General features: G+C 40.7%; 1 protein-coding gene across 1 annotated transcript in view; it reads left to right on the top strand.

The window, feature by feature from the left end:
- The window catches only part of RELN (reelin), a 699,179-nt gene that overhangs the window by 253,369 nt on the left and 422,470 nt on the right, over positions 1–23,340 (top strand). The window contains exons 5-6 of the mRNA XM_029615599.1: positions 19,900–19,932; positions 22,877–22,955. Coding sequence (XP_029471459.1) covers positions 19,900–19,932; positions 22,877–22,955 — 112 coding nt within the window. The remainder of the gene's footprint in view (positions 1–19,899; positions 19,933–22,876; positions 22,956–23,340) is intronic.

Below are 23,340 nucleotides of genomic sequence, written 5' to 3'. Positions count from 1 at the left end.
GACACTGGATGAGATGGACAAGATTAGGTAATGCTGGACAAGGAAGTCTGAAAGAGGTAAGACAGGATATGTGAGCATATGCATGCTCACCTAAAGTAAGGCAGTGACCTGGGAGTGTCAGCAGTGTCTGGAGCATGCAACGTTGGCGGCATTCTGCCACGATGTTCCTAGGCCTGCAACAGTCTCGGGATGAGTGTAGCCGGTTGTGGCAACCTGCCACAACTGGCAAATGTAACACTGGATGATCTTTCCAGAAGTGACAGTAACCTTGGGCAAACAAGTTTCCACAACCTGTTCACCCAGTAGTCTACTCTCTATGGGGGTAGTCTTGGTTGCTTATTCAGTAAATGCTCTGCCACGCAACCTTCAGCTTGCATGGCTAATTCCACCCTGCTTATCAATGGAGAAAACAAGTTTGCTTACCATAAACAGGATTCTGTATAGACAGCAGGCTTTATTAGCCATGTTTAATAACCGCCCGCCTCCCTGGAGATTCTACTACCTAACTAAAGCTGAGCTTTCCAAAAGACTGAGGGGCTCACGAGGAAGCAAGCATATGGGAACTCCTATGCATTCTCAATAGAATAAAATCTCTAATAAGTTCAGAGAAATGGGTCCATTTGGCACAGTTGGATGACATCACCTACAAGTCATGGCTGAGTCATCTGCTGTCTATGGAGAACCCCATTTATGGTAAGTAAACTTGCTTTACTAATAACACAAAATAATTCAGCTCAATACAAGGAAAATGTGAAGGAGCTGCGTCACATGCAAAAATATGCATAGCAAATCAATAGTATATAAATAGGCTTTACATGAATCGCAATAAACCTAGGGATCTACTATAAGCTTTGGAAGGATAACTACACCTTTTGAGTAAATTTTTCCTTGATAGCATTGGCAGATTAATGCATCTGCTGATGCTCGTGGGTTCCATCTCGTCACAGTTACCTAAAAAAGGGCTGCTAGTCCCACATGACCTCCCCCCCTCCCAAAGTAGAGTCCAAACCCAACCCAAAGCAGCCTCCTTGGACCCCTCACCTCCGCCCAGATTTCTCTCAACAGATGATCACAATATGAAGTCTTCCCATCTTTAAACCCTATCCCATCTGAATTTTTAAAAAAGCTATCCCTACCTAGGTCCTCCTCCCCATGATACCAGCCTCTCCTTTCCTAAAGACAGCATCAGGGACTCCCTGGACAAGAGTGATATCCTATTTTTTCTGCCTATGTGGCGCTGAAATTCAAAATGGTGCCAGTTCACCCAAGGCTCCCCTTTGCCCTGCATGTGAAAAGTAAAGGGGAGCCTCAAGTCAGCTGGTTCCTTGTTGAATTTCACCGGCAAAAGCGTGAGAACAATTTAGCATTGCTCCTGTCCAGGGCCATGCAGATGCTACCCTTGGGTAACTGGAAGGGGCCTACATGGGACAGAACATTTTTTTGTTATTTGGGTAGGGTGGTCATATAGGTGTCATCTGTTGGGGGGCGGGACTAACTGTGCATATTGTTGCAGCTGGGAATGTAGAAATGTTATTGTCACTGGTAATGCCCGTGTAATCCCAACCTCTGAAACACAGTATTTGCTAAACCATGGAGATCTCTTGATGTAGTTTAGTAAATCACGTGGGAAATAGCTTATGTTAAAATGATACATTAACATGCCATTTTAATACAGCTTAATAAATAGGCCCTGCAGCAATGTAGAAATGTTGTTGCTGGTGCTGCTGCTTAATTAACATATCATAATTAAGGCACAATATGAGGCAAATGATTACAATGCTTTAACTGCCATTAAAATAAATATGAAAGTTAAGAGAAAAAATGTAAAATTAAATAAAATAAGCTTTATATAAATAATACTATAAATTGGGAAGAAATACAGAGATGAAGACACATAGATGTGAACAACAGGGAGTTTAAGGAATAATAAACGTATGGCAAATGTTTTGTATTCCAGCTGGTAATAAATATTTGTAACTGGTCCCCCATTTCAGTGCTTTATCCTAGACTAGAGGTGCTATGGGTCCGGGTTCAAGTCCGAACGGGGAGGAAGATTTCTCCTTGGGGGCCCCTGGCGCTGTTGATCACTATCTCCGTGACCGCTTCACACTCTATATTACACAGTTCTAGGAGGTGCCAGACAGTGAAAAATAAGAGCAGGAAAGCCAAAATTACCACCAGAGGAAGAAACCAGGAATCACAAAAGGGTACATCCATTCCCCAGTAAAACTCAGTGAAAACACTGGAGTCTGTAGTTGGTTCAAACAAAAGATAATCTTTACTTTAAACTTAAAAAAATAGGATCTAGGTCAAGATGACAAAAATAAGAATCAGCATACATCCAGTGATCAATAAAAAAGCAAATTTTTTATCTGCCCATCCTCACTCTGCTTACTTCCCTTCTTGCTCTTGCACCTTCATCCTGATTGAAAATATCCTCACTGGTGAAAGTGGGATAACTAGAGGGTAGTTCCATTCCTGGCATGATATGGTCTGAAAAAATATCCCCAAGCAAAATATCCAAAAGAGGGTTCCAACAAGTCAAAATCTTCAACTGTAAGTCAACTATCAAAAATACAAATCTCTTGAGTTAGTGGCTCAAAAATCTACAAGCCTTTTCTTCACCCAGTCTGTTAACTGGTCAAATGGGTAAAAAGATCTCTGATTCCATTCTTTTGGGATATCAGGGGTATGCCCTTCCCTCAGACACTGGTCAGTCAACATCAAAAAATCTTCTCAAAATAGCTTTCTCAAAACCTCTTGGCCAAATGCGCGAATTGCCTTCTGTGAGATCCAGGGGGGATCTCCAGCTCTCCAGCCACCTTGCTTTGAGATCTTGGGGAAATCCCTTATTCTTCAGTGCTGTCTCTCTTGGAGTCCTGGGAAAGGTTCCAGCTCCTAACTCTTCCTCTCACCAACGTTGTTTTGAGATCCAGGGATGATCTCTAGCTGCTTTCCTGGCCCTCACTTGTTGCGAGATCCTGGGGGGATCTCTAACTGTGACTCCTATCTCTTCCCCTGTTGCCTTCCCATTAAACCTCTGGAGAACTGGGCATGCTCCAAAGGTCTTTATACCCCAAAAAGCATAAACCCCCCATAAGGTGGAAGTTATAGCAATGGGAGGAATACAAAATAGCAAAACCCCTCCTACTGCCCCTAGATAGAAAAATCACCAGGGATTATTTTAGTGACTGGCGTAGCCCTGTCACATATTGTAGAGATAAAAACAAACATGGCTCAGGATCTTGTGCTCGGAACGACAGTGTGAGGCATTCTGGATTAGATCCCCTACCTCTTGGGGCCAGTGGAACCTGGTGATCTGAGGCTTAGAAAGAGTTGCTAGCCCTCCAGTTAGCAAGGATCGACAGGGTATTGCATAAGCATGATGTCTGGGGGGCAAGGTTTGAAGATAAAAGGTGAAATATGGGGGTGGGAAGCATCTTCCACCACCCCCTAGAAAACCCCCCAAACTGCTGCTCATATCTGAAATCGATCAGCTAAGAGAACTTCAGGTTTGCGATGTATAGTACACCACATTTATACATGCAGAATGGCTTGACTTCCTTTAATATAAAGTATGTGAAGGACTGTGAAGAATTAATTCTTCTAACCTGTTCCATTCTGTAGTTTTCCTTGCAACATATTTACATAAAATTACTTTAAAGCGTAAGAAAGTTAACTGACTTGTGAACTGTTGGCTAATTTTGCATCTGTGGTCTGATTCTGGGTTACTCTCCTGAGCAGAAAGTAGTGATCATGGCTGTAAAACAATGGTTGAGGCATTGACCATGGCAGAGGTCTTCAGGAAGCCAAATCTCTCTCTGGCCTGATTTTCTAAGCCTGCTACTCCACTGAGTCTATGTTCTTTTCTCCCCCAGTTGTTTAACTTTTCACATCACAAAGTAATCATCTATGCAGCCTAGAGAAAAGGACATCATATTCACATAAAACAATTTAGTACATTAGATTGAAGGGTGACCAAAAGTCCATTGTATGTAATCTTCACAGCTGCTTCTTTGGCAGCCCTTTGATGGAGATCCAGAAAAAGGAAAAAAAAAACGATCATTATTTGTCCACAGTAAGCAGGGGTAGCTGCTCAATGCAGGAAACTGTTTTGTTGATGCTAAGGATGTGCAGCCTTGAAAAATTCATTTTGGTTCATGGTTCTGCTGAGGCTCTAATTGATGATCAAATTTGTAGATGACACAAAATTATGCAGATTAGTTAAATCTCAAGCGGATTGTGATGAATTGCAGGAGGACCTTTTGAGACTAGAAGACTGGGCTTCCAAATGGCAGATGAAATTTAATGTGGACAAGTGCAATACAGGGAAAAATAACCCTTGCTGTAGTTACATAATATTAGGTTCTATCTTAGGAGTTACCACCCAGGAAAGAGATCTAGGCATCATAGTGGATAATACATTAACATTGCCGGCCCAGTGTGCTGTGGCGATCAAAAAAGCGAACAAAATGTTAGAAATTATTAGGAAGGGAATGGAAAATAAAACGGAGGATGTGATAATGCCTCTGTATCGCTCCATGGTGAGACCGCACCTTGAATACTGTGTGCAATACCGTATCTCAAAAAGGATATAGCTGCATTGGAGAAAGTGCAAAGACGGGCAACCAAAATGATATGTTGCATGGAACGGCTGCCCTATGAGGAAAGGCTAAAGAAGTTAGGGCTGTTTAATTTGGAGAAGAGACGACTGAGGGGGGGATATGATAGAAGTCTACAAAATCATGAAAGGACTTGAACAAGTTAATGTAAATCAGTTACTTACTTTTTCAGATAATAGAAGGACCAGGGGGGCGTTCCATGAAGTTAGCAAGTAGCTCATTTAAAACAAATCAAAGAAAATTATTTTTCACTCGGTGCATAACCTCTGGAATTCATTGCCAGTGGATTGGTTTCAGCAGTTAGTGTTACTGGGTTTAAAAAAGGTTTGGATAAGTTCCTAGAGGTTAAATCCATAAACTGCTATTATGGTAATTAATAAGCAATAGTAGCTTGTGATTTATCTAATGTTTGGGTACTTCTTGGGTACTTGTGACTTGGATTGGCCACTGCTGGAAACAGGATACTGGGCTTGATGGACCCTTGGTCTGACCCAGTATGGCATATCTTATGTTCTTTGCAGGCTTGTGTTAAGAGCATAAGAATGTAAGAACATAAGAACATGCCATACTGGGTCAGACCAAGGGTCCATCAAGCCCAGCATCCTGTTTCCAACAGTGGCCAATCCAGGCCATAAGAACCTGGCAAGTACCCAAAAACTAAGTCTATTCCATGTTACTGTTGCTAGTAATAGCAGTGGCTATTTTCCATGTCAACTTAATAGGTAATGGACTTCTCCTCCAAGAACTTATCCAATCCTTTTTTAAACACAGCTACACTAACTGCACTAACCACATCCTCTGGCAACAAATTCCAGAGTTTAATTGTGCGTTGAGTGAAAAAGAACTTTCTCCGATTAGTTTTAAATGTGCCAAATGCTAACTTCATGGAGTGCCCCCTAGTCTTTCTATTATCCGAAAGAGTAAATAACCGATTCACATTTACCCATTCTAGACCTCTCATGATTTTAAACACCTCTATCATATCCCCCCTCAGCCGTCTCTTCTCCAAGCTGAAAAGTCCTAACCTCTTTAGTCTTTCCTCATAGGGGAGCTGTTCCATTCCCTTTATCATACATTAAGCTTTTTTGTAAAGATAAGTAATCATTTGGATTCTGTCCCACACTGTCCCTATATTCATCATCACAACATCTATTGGTTGCTCCTCCACTCAAACTTACACATTTGCTGGAGTCCAGAGAGAGTGCATCTTTAACATTGCAAACCTAAGCAAATCTGGTAACATTGAGTTACCAGATTTGCTTAGGTTTACTTTACTTTGTCTTTGTCCTTTGTCATCCTTTATTGCTTTTGTTGTATTTCTCAATGTCATTTTTTATTTTATGCATGTTTTGTTGTAATCCACTGAGAATGATTGATCAGCGGACTAGAAATACTTTAAATAAATAAATAATGAATGAATGTAAACCCCTCTTGGTTTGCAGCCACCTAATCGAAGGGTTACAGTAGAGACCCAGGGTCATATCTTCTCTCCTGGATCTCAAACAGCTCTCTCTCATCAGATTAATAACCCTGGGGGGGGGGGGGCGAGTTCCCCCCAGGGGAACTCAGTCTCTTTTGCACTCACTCTCTCCTTAACATAGTCACTGAATGCTTGGTACTCACAGCGGTTGAACTCACTGGCTGGAATCCCTCTCAATAAGGCCACGTGGAGGCAGAGATGATGTTCAACAAAAATAAACTTTACCGAAGTTTGAAAAATAGGATACGTGCCAGCATGGTGAAAATCATAGAGCATACTACAAAAGTTATAACAAGAAAAACAACAATGATGTCCTTATCCATCCTGCACTTCCTCTCCTTCTAGCTGGTACCGCTGGATCAGTGTCCATAAAACCCTTTCCAGAAAGGGCAAGGAAATTGTCCTGTCCCTCCAGCATGAGCCAGAGGGGAAAAGTCCAAAAATCCCCACTCTTTCTCCTCTGAAAAACAAAAGTCCCAAACTCCTCAAAAAACATTCTTCAAAATGCTGCACAATCAAAAAGCAGTCCTCGGGGTAATTGCCACCCACTGTTAAGTAACTTGATAATAGATAACAACCCTGAACCAGCTACAGCCCACTATTAGCTGGACGTGGGAAGTAACTCTTCCTCAAAAAATCTCCAAATCTCCTTCCCCAACTCTAAACTACAAAAACTCTCTCTCGTCCACTGTGAAGCAGACAAATCTCGCACCATCTGGTCAGTGCACCTGAGGGATGGCAAAGACCTTTTGCACATGCTCACGCATCCTTATATGTGAGCCTAGATCGAGCTCGTCCCATAAGGGGGTAAAAGTAGAACAAGGAGGGAGGAGCTCCCCCCTTCCGGAGGCTATACCAGGCCGAGATACAGTAAACCCTGGCAGGCCTGCTTGCATGAAGAAGGGTAGAACTGTGAATATTTGGCAGTATTCCGCGGTCTAGCTTATGTGAGGCTCTGAATTTATAACATTTTGACAAACCTTAATTATAATACTTGAAGGTCAAACTGTGCCCTATTGTAATAAAATATAAAATGCAATAAAGAAATTATTCCTGGGGAGATGAAAGTTTAAGTTCATAGCTCATTCGGTGATAACTTCACAGCCCTAGTATAATTTGTCATATTTAGCAGGGGAAGTTTAATATATCTGAATTACAAATTAGGTGAAAGTCTACCTGAGGCAAAAAAAACACCTCAGTTCTTTGGAATACCTTGGAGATTTAGAAAATGGAGCCTGTTCACCAGCAAGTCATTGTTTGTTAAAACAGGCTTTTGTAATCCATGTACTACTACCATAATTCTGTTTAATGTTAGATGTAGTAAATGATTATTAGATTTAATATAAATATATATTATTGCTTCCCATCTGGGTTGATGAAGCAACAATAGGTTATTATAACTAATCATTTGTTTTACAATCTGTATCACTTCATATAATTATTAGCATATTATTAACTATTATATTTAACAATGCATATCGCTGTAACTTTTTGCTAGAACTTTGCAAATTAATTAATTTTAAGTGTTATTTCAAAGTTTAAATGAATGCTATTAAATCTGGGCAGCTTTAAAAATTAAACTTTCAATTAAGACTTTTTGAAATGATAAAGTGATCTAAGTGCAGGTCAAATTTCTGCAAAGCTTGTGGGTAGTGTGCACTATAAAGACACTGAAAGGATGTTTATTATAGTAGAAATATTTACACTTTTGTCTAAATGCTTGTGAATGAAATAGCCATATATTTATAGATTCGTGTGATGCTATATGCATGCTATTACTAGATCAAAATAAAAATGTTGCTGTTTTGACTATTAATAAAACCAGGTGACCCTGGGCATGGTGAACTAAGTAATCCTTGTGGGAGCCCATCTTTAATATTTATTTTTATGCATAGTCTAAACACACACAAACACATACTACCCAGATCCTTTAAAGAAATAAAGAAGGGGCTGATTCAGCACAGTAATTTAGAGCCTCTAAATTTAGAGCTTCTAAGACGCAGCTTGCATTAGCAAGCTATTTACATACAGGATCGAGCGGTAGGTGAGCTGCACTGTGCGTGCGGCAACCGTGGGTGCGCCGGGCACTAACGCAGCTCTTCCTACCGCTCGGTACTGGATTGACCTGTTACTAAGCATTTTTCCAACAGACAAAGAATGGGGGAGGGAGGAGAAAGTTTTGGCAGATCAAGCCCTTAGTGCATTTGATGCCCAGAGCAGAGGTGAAATGTCCATTGTATCAGGGACTCAGCCGCTTTCCTTGAGAAAAAGTTCACCTTGAGGGAAGGGTCTTCATTCCTGAAACACTGGATTTTTTTTCCTATTTTTTTAAAATTGTGTATTCTGGGCAGTAGTACATGAACCTCTGCTGTCTCTTTCACAGTGTGATCCTGATTAAATCAGAGCTTCCTGTCCAGACTCGGAAACAATCAGAGCCAACCCTGACTCAACTCTGATTTCCAATTTTAACCAAACTCTAGGAGCTGGGACCATAGGGACTCTAGAGTCAGGAACACCCCTCCCCCCCCTTTTTCATGGCTGACTAGGAAAACAGATTGAAAGTTGATGAAACAAAAATCAGAAGCAGAGTTGGACCTTCTGGGGAGTTGTGATAAGATGGGCGTGATTCATAACGCCATTCTGAAATGTGAGGGTGGGAGAAATGGAAGGAGAGATTCTGCAGGATAGACAGCAGGACAGACTGAGGAGGTGAGGGAGGGTCATATCATTTGCTTTCCGCTGTGATAGAACTAACTAATATTCAAAGGGAAGTGACGCTTACATTGTCACTCTTATTTAATTTCCATACACCACTTATATATCTATGATTCACCATTAGTCAATCAGACCATTCGATTTAAAAATCCAGTTTATAATTTAGGTTTTGACATATCACTTTTGAAACCCTAGTGCCTAGTGATGTCAAATAGCGATGGACAGCTTTTGCTTAGAAAATTTTATTGCTGAATCAGAAGACAAAGAAGTAAGGTAGCTTTTCTTAATTTGTACTCAATTCTAGTTGAAACTCAACCTTAGTTACTGTCTGAAAATGTATTTCCAGCTCACAAAAATATCATTAGTAAAAATACTGAAAACATTGTGAAAACAAGATGCTCTGCTCTATTAAATGCAATTGAAAGCCCTGAACATGAGGTATCTCAGGGGATTCTGCTGTAATCAGACATTGGGCTTCCCAGCACATGCAGAACACCAGTTTCATTTACGCTATCTAATCAATGTTTCTGAATTGTCTATTAACCCTCTCAACCTCTGCTTTCACTCCGTTTTTACGACAAAGAAATGACCAATGACATTCTGAATTATTACGAACTGTTAACATCCTCGTGTCCTCAGATTAACAATCCCTATCCCCACACCATTCCCAACCAAAGTTGAGTGCAGGAGCCTTATCCTTTTGAGTATTTCACCCTCAAAACGTCCCTGAATATGAGTGCACTGGTCTGATCATTTCAGCTGCGACTACCCCCGTTTTCCAGCTCAGTGCCTTTTGCTTATAAAACTGCTGCAAGTTAAGATACCTGTATTCTGAGTAATGATTGTCTGCCAACTTGGGATCATTTTGCACTTGCTTCCTTTTACCCATTGCGACTGGAGGGGAAGGTGGAAGTCACTGCTAGCTCTGACCTAGTACCCTTTCCTGTGCTTTCCAACATATGTAATGTTGCAAAGAATTATATTAACATGATCAATATCCATGCGTCCGCCCATCCATATACACAATAATACTCCAAAAAAAAACAAACCAACCAAATTTGTCATGCAGGAAGAAAGTGTGAATATCTCAGCCAAGTTTGAAAATCAGAAACATCAGATCAGCATTTTCAGAGAACCATGTATCCAAAAAAATCGACATTGCTTTCTATGGGAAACAGAAGCTGCAGAATGCTGCCCACCACACCGTTCCAAAAGCCCCACCACCACCACCCTTCCAGCACGTTGGCCCATAGAAAAGTAGGCAGAGATAGGAAAAATAACTGAAGCTGCTGGTGATGGATAGCACTAAAAGGCACTTTCAAAACCACCTCCCCCATGCTTCCAGTGTCTCTCTCTCTCTCTCTCTCTCACATGCATTCACAGCCATTCTCCACATCACACCCCAGTATATTCCTATGCCTTCACATCCACAACACATACTCCCTCCTATACACCCCCTCACACACACATACACAAACATACACACACCCCTATAAGAACATAAGAACATAAGAAATTGCCATGCTGGGTCAGACCAAGGGTCCATCAAGCCCAGCATCCTGTTTCCAACAGAGGCCAAAACCAGGCCACAAGAACCTGGCAATTACCCAAACACTAAGAAGATCCCATGCTACTGATGCAATTAATAGCAGTGGCTATTCCCTAAGTAAAATTGATTAATAGCCATTAATGGACTTCTCCTCCAAGAACTTATCCAAACCTTTTTTGAACCCAGCTACACTAACTGCACTAACCACATCCTCTGGCAACAAATTCCAGAGCTTTATTGTGCATTGAGTGAAAAAGAATTTTCTCCGATTAGTCTTAAATGTGCTACTTGCTAACTTCATGGAATGCCCCCTAGTCCTTCTATTATTCGAAAGTGAAAATAACCCAGTCACATCTACTCGTTCAAGACCTCCCATCTCCTGGTATAATTCCAGTCACCTGCGACAACTTACCCCCAACAACCTATGCCCACCTGCTCACACACCCCATGCATTTCTACACAATTAGACACACTTACAACCCACACAGTCCCACATTCACACATCTCCACACAAACCAATTCACACACTCCTACTCACCCATCCCACACAGCTTCCACCTACACCCACTTGCCTATGCATGCACAGTTGCACACATACATCTCCCAAACACACACATCCCCCTCATACACGATGTCCCCACCACAAATCTCCCATGCCCCACACACATATAATCTACCAACCCTACATCCCCAACACAAATCCACAGCCCCCACACACCCCACACATGCCCCCCCAAACACACACCTAAAGCCACATACCCTCATGTGTACACCTCCTCAGATAACCCTACTCACCTGCTACTCACCCTACACACACACATCCCATAGGCACCAAACCCCTTCCCTCCACACAACCATACCACACCCACCCATACACCCACGCCAACCACAAGCCACGGTTCTATATCCAAGCACCCACCACCGACTCACATCCACACACATCTGCCTCCATACATGCCTGTGCACACAAACACACAATCACTCACTTATCCCTAACTCTCCATACATCCCCACTCACCTGCCACCCACATCCACACCTCCATAGACACCACCCACAAACGCAACTTATTGCTACACCAATACCGGAGACATCCGCAACGCTTCCCCACAATCCCCACACTCCTACACCCCCCCCCCCCCCACACACACACACACACTTTACCCCAAGCATGTGCACCCATCCCACACGTACCCACTTACATCTGCTACAGACATTCACCTCCACCGTTCCACAAACACACCTCCACCATAACCCACTCCTGCCCCCTCTCCCCCCCCCCCCACACTCATGCACACTAATTCACATCTCTTCCACAAATTAGTGTTGGAAAGCATTCCCGAAGCCATGCCTCTGCATGCTTTACCTACTTGCTTTAGAAAACTACTGCTGTTTATTCCATACATTTTCTGTTGCACCGAGGTCCATTCTGAGCATCACCTTATGCTCCCCACTCCTATCCATTACCACAGTTTGCTATGAATTTTCAAGTTTCTAGTCTTTTGTCACCAGCCGTATGCTGTTACTCCTTCTCCTACTGCTATCAAGCAGTTTACAAGACACATGCGGCACTGTACAGGCACACATAAGAAAGAGCCCTCACTCCATGTCACTTACAATCTAGTCAAGTCCCACAGACAAGACAAATAAGAAACTCTGGGAGGTTTCTTTACTTAGGAAGTAGTTAAAATAAAGAAGACTATATAGTCTGAGAGAGACAAGGTTTAATTTTTAAAAACAACCTCAAGGATATGAGTTTAGCGGCAATGCTCAGCAGAATGCACCAATTTTTTTTTAGTGTTTTTTTTGTCAGATAGCAAACAAAAAAATCAAGAAGTACCCCTGTTCCAATAGAGGAAGTTTATTTTTCACTAGCCACTCTGTTATTTAAAAAAACAGAAGTATGCAGTATATTGAATATTGTGTAAAATGTGATTTACCCCTGCCATCTTTCAAATGATAAATCTTTCATGTCTGTAAAATGCCTCGTTATGTCGCTGCATGGCATTCTGTTTATTTATTGTTTTCTCATGTTGGTTAGAGAAGATTTTCCTTTCGAGAACCCGTTTAATAGAATGAATTATATTTTGATGAGTGTTAAATATTTTTCATCTTGTCTGCATGGTAGTGTCTTTGACAGTCTATGCTGTGTCATGTTAATTAGGTCAGGCCCATCGGTTGTTTGAATGACAAGCAAATCCAGCAGAAAGCTGATGCATGCCACTTAGCAATTCAAGATTTTTTTTTTTTTTTTTGGCAACATGATTTTGTTTGTCATTATTTTCACTTCAGCTTCATAAAATATTAAATATAAAACATCACATTCTGAGAACTGATAGATATAATGTTGAAAAATAACTTTTTCTGCATAGTAGGAACCAACTTTGACTGGAATTATTACTGCAGGAGCAAAATTAACATTGAAAAAAATGAGGCAGCTGCCTTGATGGAAGAGTCTTTGATCCCATCACACTTGAAGACCCCAGACTATTAAAATTTTGCCTCGGTGAAAAACTTTGAGTTAGACATCTGCTCAGCCTACAAATATTCAGAAGAAATAACGTGCAATATTTTTTTTTTTGTGCATGCCATTGTGATGGAGAAAGGGATTAAAGAAATCTACAAATTTTGGTAGAACTTGAAATGTGGGAAAACATTAAAAGGACTGACAGTAATCCTGCATGTGAAAGTCAGTAGCAGCATAACTGTGCAAAATATTTTTTCTGCTTCCAAGCTTTTGTGTAACATTTCAATCCAGCTAACATGGAGAATGCCATTTTGTTTACTGACGAGTTCACATATATTATATCTTGCTTTATTTGAAGCTCATTTAAATATTAACATTTAATTACTTTTGCTCTTTTATTCTTTTACTTTATGGATAACTACTCCATATTGATAGGTCAAAGGAAGCAATAAGCACAGCTTGAGGATTGGTCTAAAGTTTGGCAGTTACGGTTATTTAATGCTAAAAAAAAAATGCAGGGCTACTAATCTGAGTTACAAAAACCCAAGAGAATAATTCAGTATAGAGGGTGAAGTTCTGTGTACAAAACAAGAGTGGCATCTGTGAATGATCATATCTGATGAGCGCAAGGTAGCTAAACAGATAGACAAGGCAATGGTAAAAGCCAAAAGGATGATTGGGTGCACAGTGTACAATTATGGAAACTGCACCTTCAAAGAGATATAAACAGAACAGAGTCAATCAAGTGGGCAGCTCCTAAAATGGTCAGCAATCTTCTTCCTAAAGCATATGGGGACAGACTTCAGGATCTAAACATGTGTGCTTTAGAGGAAAGGGGAGATATGATAAGAGACATTTTAATACTTTCTTTACAGAAAGGGTGGAGACTGCATGGAATAGCCTTTCTGTGGAGGTGGTGGAGACAAGGACAGTATCAGAATTAAAAACAAAAACATGAGATAAGCACAGAGGATCTCTGAGGGAGAGGAAGGGACTATAAAGGTGAGCAGAAGATGTAGATGGATAAACTGGATGGGCCATGCGGTATTTATCTGCTGTCATGTTTCAATGAATGAAAAGTAAAATGAAGTTATAGCAATGGGGTTCTGCTGAGAATAAATAATAGTTTATCATCAATGACCTTACCAGTAACAAAGTGGCTTCTCTCCATGTTTAGATGTTTTGTTTGCTAAGTGTTTCATAAGATCCTGAAGACAGAAAAAGTATTTATGTTGATACTATCTTCTGCGGCACACGTGATTGTTGTCAGAGTGGGTACCACTTTGCTTTAAAAAAATGTTGAGGATATTTATCCAGTCTGATACTGAGCACTGATCATCTTGCAGCAGATGTGGTTAAACTTGAAATGCCTTCACTAGGCTTTGCACCGTATGTTCATTTCACATCAGAGCTTCACTTTTGTTTGGATCTTGCTATGTGGGTTAATAGAATATGTGGTTCTTTTGCTGGCTTCAATCTAAAAGGACAGCTGGAGATACTGAACTTGATTTCTTATTTTTCTTTCGAACTGACCCACTGGCGTCCTTGAGGTGTATTCCCTAGACATAGTTGTTCAGACTGTAACTGATTTTTACTCTTCATGTATTGCCCTGTATGGATTCCAGTGATTTTTCCAGCGGTAGGAGGAAAAGAACAAGGTGTAACTATTCTGGCATTACGGAAGAAGGGGAAAAATCTTTCTAAGTCCATAGCACTTACATCAGACAGAGGGATATTGCTGCTGAATTTGCTGGCCTTTTGATGGCAGAGGTGAAAAGGCTTTAACGGAGAAAAATGTTCTGGCTACTACAAATGAAGGCCCATGGCGACCCCAGCTCTGGAATCCCTGTCTGAAACATCGTGAGGGGGCCTGAAGCAGGTCCTGATATGGCTTGAAGCCCAGGAATCAATGGAGAGCTGGCCAGGACCAAAATAAAATAAAAAAAATGGATATGTACAATGTACACACTGTATTATAGAATCCCATTTTATTATATACTGTACATTTGATTGGCTTCCTTTTTTCCCTATATTTTCCTACTACTTTCTGACTTGGCAGTGCAGTGTATTTCAAAACATAAAACAGTTGCACAGAAAGCCTGAGATCATCGGTAGCATCTTGAAGTTATAATGACAAAATCAGGGTGACAGGATTTTTGCTAAATCCACAGTTTGCCATTTGGTCATTTAACCTTTCCTCTCAGTGTTTTCCAAGAAAGAGAGATTATTAAACTGTGTAATTTAAAAAACAATGACACAACGCCAGCCAATCTTCCAGTGCCCGGGACCCCGGAGGCTTCCTGGAGGCAGGCGCTGCAGGCACACCAAAGGACACCCACTGTTGACTCCTTCCATTGGGGGCCTATAAAAAGCAGCACAGACCGGCGCGCACCCCTTATGCAGGTTTTTTTTTTTTTTGTTCTACCTCTATTGGTTTGATGGGGAAGAAAAGGAAAGGCAAGCCTTCAACTCTGTTATCTACCCCAACCTCAATGAGTGAACCTATGGACTTGTATGTTCAAAGGGCTGATTCAACACTGCAAGTAAATCTGAGTACCGAATTAGCTCAGACCCTCCCTACCACCAGAATTGCAAGCTCCATCGTCGAGGCCCTTAATCTCACCAGGTATGTCAGTGGAGGATTCCACAGCAAGCGGGAGACGGGAAGTCAGTCGCACCTGTATTAGAGGATGTAACTGCAGCGGTTAGACCTTTATGCGTGGACCCGGTCCTTGTGCAAGTTTGATCGTCATCTGAGAGAACTGAGATGAGTTCTTCTGCTGAGCCAGCCGAGATTTCCTTGAGGGACATTTGGAGAGCAATTTTCTAGGACAGAGTCCACACTGTTCAGCACTGTGAACCAGCCATGTGAGTATTCAGCTGGAGCAACTTCTAAATTATTTATTCTAGACACTAGAACGATTACCTTAGAGGCTAATGTTAATGCATTTTCTGGGGCAGTTACTAATTCACATTCTTTTATGGCTTCAGGTATGAAAGATAATTTGTTTATCCACCATAAATGTGAAATAATAGAGAACAAAATTGTGATCTAGGAACCTTCAGTTACTGAAATTTCCCCAAACTTGCCTTATTTCAGGTAATGAGCCTTTTCTTTTTTTATTCTTTATTTATCATTTTCAAAAAATAATACATGAGATAAATATATAGGTAGACTTTCTTACATCCGGATATAAAATGTAATCAAAATTTAAGGAAAAATTAAATAATGAGCCTTTTTAAGAAATATATAACTGAGGTTTCACAATTTTCCCCCATGGTAGGAATTTCTTATTGTCCAGCTGCTTTTATTTACCGACCAAGAGGGAAGGTCTCAAGTCCAGAGGAGGGGGCTTCGGATTTGTTAGCGCCCTTCTCTACTACTGATCTTTCATTATTTCTTCAATCCTCATCCGATGATATAGAAACAAGAGCTACTTTCGTGGTTATTTTTGCATTGGACTCGGATAGGGATATCTTTTTTTTTTTTTGTCAATATTTCTAACATAAGGGCAGTTTATTTTGCGGACAAAAGATCCAGGCATTTCCAGACATCTCTAGAGAGACAAAGTTAAGAAGGAAACGGTTTCTCCAATTGAAACCTTGAGTTTTAGCTGTTGGGGCTTCATTCTATCTAACGTTTCCCTGTAAGTGTGTGATAAACTTTCAGGGTCATAGGTTTATTTTCATGGACCCAGCGCATCTTGAAGTATTCTTAGTAGACAAAGCTAAATTATAAGTCGGTGATATTGTGGCCAAAGTAGGGTCCAGAGATGTTTCCTTTTTTTTTTCTTTTTTGAATTATTGCCTTACTGTCTTTGTTTTCTTAATAAGCTGTCCCCTTGTTATGAGGACTTGTTCAAATATTTTTTTATTGTTTATTTATATGTTGAGAATTGCATCCATCTTTCTTGAGGCTGCAAGAGCTGAGGAGGCTGCTGCTGCTTCACTAGTTCTTTGGTGGAGTTGGATGGGGTGGGGGAGAGAGAGAGAGCATGTGTGTGTGTGTGATTGAGAGCCTGTGTGTGTGTGTGTGTGTGTATGTGTGTGTGTGTGTGAGTGTGAGAGAGAGAGAGCGATTGAGAGCCTGTGTGTGTGTGAGAAAGAATCAAGTCGATTTAATCCCCCCCCCCCGTGCGTAAAATCTGGGGTTTATGCGCGCCGCCAGGCCTTGTGCTCACCATGCACATTTTAAAAGGGGCCCAGCTGCGCACGTAACCTCTGTTACACGCACAAGAGACAGGCCTCACAAAAGGGGCGGTCTGAAGGGGCAGGGAGGGGCAGGGAGGGGAGCGGAGCAGGGTGGAGCTGGAGATGGCCAGTACAGCAGCCATTTGCTGCTCTGCTAGCGCTCGCAACTTACTTCAGGTCGGGCCCTGAAGTAAGTTGTGAAATTAAAAAAAAAACAAAACAAGGAGAAAGGTAGGAATTAGGGGTCAGGGAGGAGAGGGGAAGGGAGGTTAGGGTAGGAGATAGGGAACCGGGGAAGGCCGCGATGCGTTGCCGCACGAAAGTTGCAAAAATCTACCCCCCTGGTGTGTGCCGCACAGACATGCACACACAGATTACAAAATCCAGTGTGCATGTGTGAGCAGCCCACCAATTTTATAACATGCGCGCACTGGCGTCCATGTATGCGCGCCAGGTAGCGCGGGCACATGGACCTATTAAAATCTACCTCTAAGTGTGTGATTGAGAGATTGTGTTTGTAAATGAGAGAATGTGTGTAAGGGTGTGATTGAGAGCCTGTATGTGTGAGAGAGAGCGTGTGTATGACTTGAAAGCCCGTGTAGAACTGAGAGAGAGATAGCATGTGTGTGTATGTGATTTTGAACTTGTATGTAATTGAGAGAGGATGGGTGTATGTGTGTTTGAGAGAGAAGAGAAAGTTTCAAGTAAAAACCCACTTCCTCGCCTCTTGCTAATTCACGACAATCTCAGGGCACCTGGAAATTAAACATTCCCAGGTATGGAAAGCAGAGGATTTTTAAAATCCTTATTAGTTTAATAGTTTAAGTCTTTGTGTCTGCGGTTTTGAAATATTTTATTGATGCCTGGAAATGTTTTAGATGAGTTTTAATTATTGATCTTCCATTCATCAGCTGTTTTGAAATAATTTGTTCTTTTTGTTAGTATTTTTTACTACTATTGATTTTATATTTTTTGATTTGTTTTATGAGGACTGGTGATGTTTCTATTTTTCCATTGTTGCACTGAATTCAGAGTCTTTGGCTTGTTGTGGTTTCCAGTTCATTTTTTGTCTGTATGTTTCTATTTATACTTTATTCTTTGTTAGATGAGAGTCTGTTTGTGTTCTGCATGTGTGACTGAGGTGAGGTATTCTGCTGGTATGTAATTTCTGTGCAGGGATCTACAGCTATCTTTTTTGTTCTGTTTCTAATAGGAGGTGTATTGGTGTTTTAAGGCCTGGTGTAATATTTGCAGTTTTGCCTTTCTTAGGTAGGGTTCTTACTGTTTGAGTGCTGGCAGTTAGGGCTATTCTGGTATGGGGAGGTTTATTATTTATGTTATTTCTGTTTAGAGAGAGTACTCTTACCTTTCCCCTGTGTCATTCCTAACAATGCAAGTAATAAAATAATACTTATGCTTTTTTTGAAATTTCTGCCGTGGATTGTAATGAGCAGTGTGTCACACACGTGAGCGTTGTCCATAAGATGTGTCACGATGGGAAAATGATTGAGAACCAGTGGAAAAGAGGATAGCATCGAGTTTCCTAAAGGTTTGCTGCAACAACAGCCTGCTGGCCAGTCCCAAAAAGTTACAACAGATAGCGTGGGTGGAGGGATTCCTCCCATGTTTAATGCTTCATGCAACTTTATAAATAAGTATCTGCTAAAAAAAAAAAAAATACAACTCTCCTTAGCCTATGGTGCACCAAGTCCTATGTTTGCTTCATCTAACTGCTCAGAGCTAAACGTACATCAAAAACCTGAGCTCCTCTCCCCCCCCCCCCAAAAAAAATGCAGATTTCAAATTAATAACACAGATCTAAACAAAATATGACATACTGGTAACTTGTGCTCTTGGAGATGGAAAAGGTACAAGGTCATTCTTGCTGCGTTTGATTCTACTTTTTTTTTTCCCTACATGGTTTATTTATTTATTTACAAAATTTTTTTATATACAGTCATTCGGTGGGTTCCATCATAACAGTTTACAACATTTGCATAAAAACTTCTAATCCAGTTTCAATTCCTAAATTCATACATAAAAGTATTACAATAAAAGAAAAAGGAGTAAAATAGATATATATATTACTTTTAACTCTAAAGTTTCAGATGTGCATATGGCAATGGTAACCGCTACCCTGTTTTAATTGCAGGACAGAGGACTGTTAAGCTTACTGTGATGGGAATTGGTTGATCAGCCATCTTCAGAATCACTTCACAGCTGAGTGCAGACAGAGTTGGAATGGATACGTCCCTGCTCTGTGATGTCATTTTTGTCATTAACCAGGCTTGGGCGGGTCGGATTTGGTGTGAAGTATTTTGTGAGGCTGATCAGAGGATTTGGGGAACTGCAGATGTGTTTCTCAAAGAAATTCTATCGCGAGTTTAATATTGTAATTGCTATATTAGTACATTTGTATGAGGAGTGAAGAAGTAGCCTAGTGTCTAGCACGGCACACTGTGATCTGGCAAAGCCACGGTTCAAATCCCACCGATGCTCCTTGTGATCAGGAGCAAGCCACTGTGCAAACTTAGGGTCCTACTTACTAAGCAACATATTTCCTATTGACACAACATGGGAGAAAATCTTTAATAAATAGGCCTCTTAGATTGTAAGTCTTCCGGTACAGGGAAATACCTCCTGTATCTGAACGCAACTCTCTTTTAACCAGCAATGAATAAGGTGTGACCTAAATCCAAATACGGTAAATAAAAATGAGTCAGGATGGACTAATTGGTTGCAGCTTATGAGGCTAGTGTGCACTGGTGAGTTATCCATTGGATCAGACTAGAGAAATAATCTAAAAACCTTGTGATATTTGTGACACACAGAAATAGATAATGCAAGAATGATTATACGCATCTCTTTTCTTTCCAGCTCCCACGGAAGCTCCTATGCACCCTCATTTAGGTATGTATAGCAGATAGCTTATATTATTTGCAAATTTGGTACAAAATTTCTGTATATTGAACTTTTTACATCTGATCTATAAAATGAAATAAAACAGTAAAATGTTGCACTTCAAGGGGGTAATTTTATAACAGCCTATCTAAACTAGGCGGTAAATATGCATGTAGCTTATCACAGATTTTCAGTAGGGACATACATGCATACATGCATGATTGTGAACATTATCCTACCAAATTTACTTGCACACAATTACATCTGCTACTACTGTATAAGCATGAAAATGTTTTGAGAAAACTTTACACGCATACTTTTGAAAATTGCAAAAGTATGTGCATAAGTCCAAACCTCTTCTCCAACTCTGTCACCTTCCCTAGGAATGCCTCCACTCAGTTCTGCTAAACTTACATGCCTATAGGAGATACCCTCTAATTTTCAAAAGCATTTTTGCGAGTAAAATGGTTTTTTACCTGCAGAAATGGCTTTTTCTAAAATTTTGTCCCCCTTCCTGACATACTGGTATATTTGAACTGAATGGAGGTGTTCCCAGGGATGAAGTCAGGGATGGGCTTGGATTTATATGCATATATTTTGATTTTCAAAAGTATGCGGTTTAACTTTTCTGAAACATTTCTGTGGATATGTTAACTGGTATAGCTGTGTGTGGGTAATTTTGGTAGCATATGCATGCAAGTCCACTTGTGCGTTTTTGCCAGCTTTCTTACACAGGCTGTTACAAAATTACTCCTAAGAAAATAAATATAATCTCTGCTCTATCTGTTCAATAAATAGCGTGAGGAATATTAACTTTCACTTAGTCATGTTTGATAATTGTTGGGTTTTTTAAAATTGTATTTGTATACATTTAAAGAGTGCAAAAGAAATTAGGAAAATGTAAAATTTGTATATTATTTTATAAACTATAAACATGATTCATACCACAAAAGAGGTGAATTTCTTAGGAATAAAGTTAATGTCCCTTGCAGCAAAGCTAAAGAAGGAAAAAAAAGTAAAAACCTCTGAACATTATAAATAGGGCAACAGTGGCAAAAGTTGCCTATTTTCCATTTTCAAAAAGGCATTGTGAACCAGATACTGTGGAATCGCCAGTTGACACAGCAGCACAATGATTCCTGGCAGGTCAGAAAAGGTCATGGCATGCAGCTGCTCTGCATTTTGCTCTAAAACTATGTAATCTGACATTGACTGGGTGTCTGCTGATTACAGAAGGAGCTTGTAAAACTTCAGGGATAATCTGGACTCAGATAATATAATACGTGCTCGGGTGGGCCACTGTGGAGGCACGCCTCTGTGTACGCACTGATGAAGAATTCCAGGAAAATGAGCTCATGCTGTTTGATGAAAGCTTCTTTCATGCCATCTGGCATTCCTCCAAAAAAATGAGATGGCATTTTATCCTGTTTATCTTTTATAATTGTACATACAATTAAAATTTCCAGTAATTTCCAGAAAATAGGGATGAAGAAAACTAATAAATCCAATTTCTAGAGTGCAAACAAGTAATAGATTAATTCAATCCCTACAAATTTTCTGAGCATTATGATAACTATCCAATCTTCCTGAAGCCATAGACCACTAAAATAGAGACCTTTTCTGACTATTTTGCAATATTTAAAAATATTATAGCAGCATGCATTGCTTCTATACATAGAGGTCAATATTCAAAGCCATTTAAACAGTTAACTCAAAAGTTATCCATCTAAATGGCAAGATTTTGTATATTCAGCCCCTTATCCTGTTAAAATCTAGCCACATAGAAAAAGAGGTGTTCCAGGGGTATTTTGGGGAGGAGTTTAGTTATTCTTCTAACTTAGATGATTTTTAATTATAACCGGTTAGGTTAGCTGGACACTTTTAGACCTGCTTTGCAGCAGGTCTAAAAGTGTCCAGCCAATTTTGGCCTGATAACTTCCTATTTAACTGGATATCAGCAGAAAATATCTGGTTAAGTAGCGCTTTTACTTTCCCCTACCAACTTGTATAGAAACCTTGCTGGGCTCTGCACCCCCTAATCCGCTTTTAAATGTAAAGGCAGTGTTCTGTGGCCCGTGGCCCTCCCACTCCCTTCGCCAGATCTTGCATTATTTTAAATATGGCCGCCGGGACTTTTCCCTCCCCTCCTCCCCTCAGTCTCAATGTTCAGGGCTGCACCCCCTACCCACCCCAGACCATGCCCCCATCCCCTCGAACCCTAAAAATCTCTGCTTTGAGCAGGATATGAACTTACTCTCTCCCGGCAAGGTCCAACGTAGATTCTGTCATAAGCTGCGTTAGAAATGTAAACTACTCACAGTTTATACTTCCAGTGCTAGAAATACCCTTCATTATATCTTGTGACTGCATTATTTCAGCACAATGCAATGTAACATTACTCAATATGATGGTCCTTACTAGTGTGTGTGTGTGTGCGCGCGCGTATGTGTGTTCTTTCTGGTAGCTGTGACTTCCATGTTAAATTGTCAATCTAGGCTGAATAACATATGTAAAAAGAGGTCTGGCATGTAAAGATTTGATTTGTTTAAAAACAGATGTACGGCTGGATTTCTTCTCATATGCCTCTAGGCACAAAAAACTTGGGGGTGCCTCTCAGAAGCTACAGGGTTAGGGGAAAAAAGGGAGGGGAGAGGCCTCTGAAGATGTGATGCAACCATTAGGCAGCACCGCCTCCTTACTCCTGGCAACCCTATCTCCCCTCAGACCCGCCCCCTTAAAGGCACGTTTCCACCATCTGGACAGAAGGCACCCCTAAGCAGGTGCTTAATTTGCCAAATGGCAAATCCAGCCCTGTTGATATGTGCTGTCTTACTAAAGTGCTTATACTCAGCCTGGGTGTAGTTTTCATTTATTTCTGGTAAGGGAAATACATTGCTTCGAGCACTGCTGTAACAAGAGTATTCACACAAATCACTTTTGTTTCTTTTCCAAGCGGAAATTCACAGTGACAGCATTATTCTCAGAGATGATTTTGACTCTTACCAACAGCAGGAACTAAATCCAAATATCTGGTAAGTTAGAGAACTGTGTTTCACTTGAATTTGTTTGATAGAGTATTTTAAACATTAGCCACAATATGTATAGGTGTAGCGATTTCACTGATTGCTATTAAAGGCAAGGCTTATATCTTTGCTCCAGTCATTTAGGAGTTTCCCCTGTTATGTATTTCTCCCACCCACTTCCTCTGTTACATTCTCTTTGTTGCTCTCCCCCTTCACTGGCCAGCAGGAAAAATGACACATCTCCATTCTCCAGGGCTGCTCTTCCTGTCTTTCTGTTAATTGATCTGCTGGAAAAGATGATGAAGACGATAACAGGATCTACCATCCCCTACCCTCCCTCTCCCAAAAAACCCAGACAATTTTCAACTCCTGCAGATTTCTGATAAGAGACCCA

Source organism: Rhinatrema bivittatum, chromosome 9, assembly GCF_901001135.1.
Source record: "Rhinatrema bivittatum chromosome 9, aRhiBiv1.1, whole genome shotgun sequence".
NCBI lineage: Eukaryota > Metazoa > Chordata > Amphibia > Gymnophiona > Rhinatrematidae > Rhinatrema > Rhinatrema bivittatum.
This window is presented reverse-complemented; position numbering and strand designations above follow the sequence as displayed.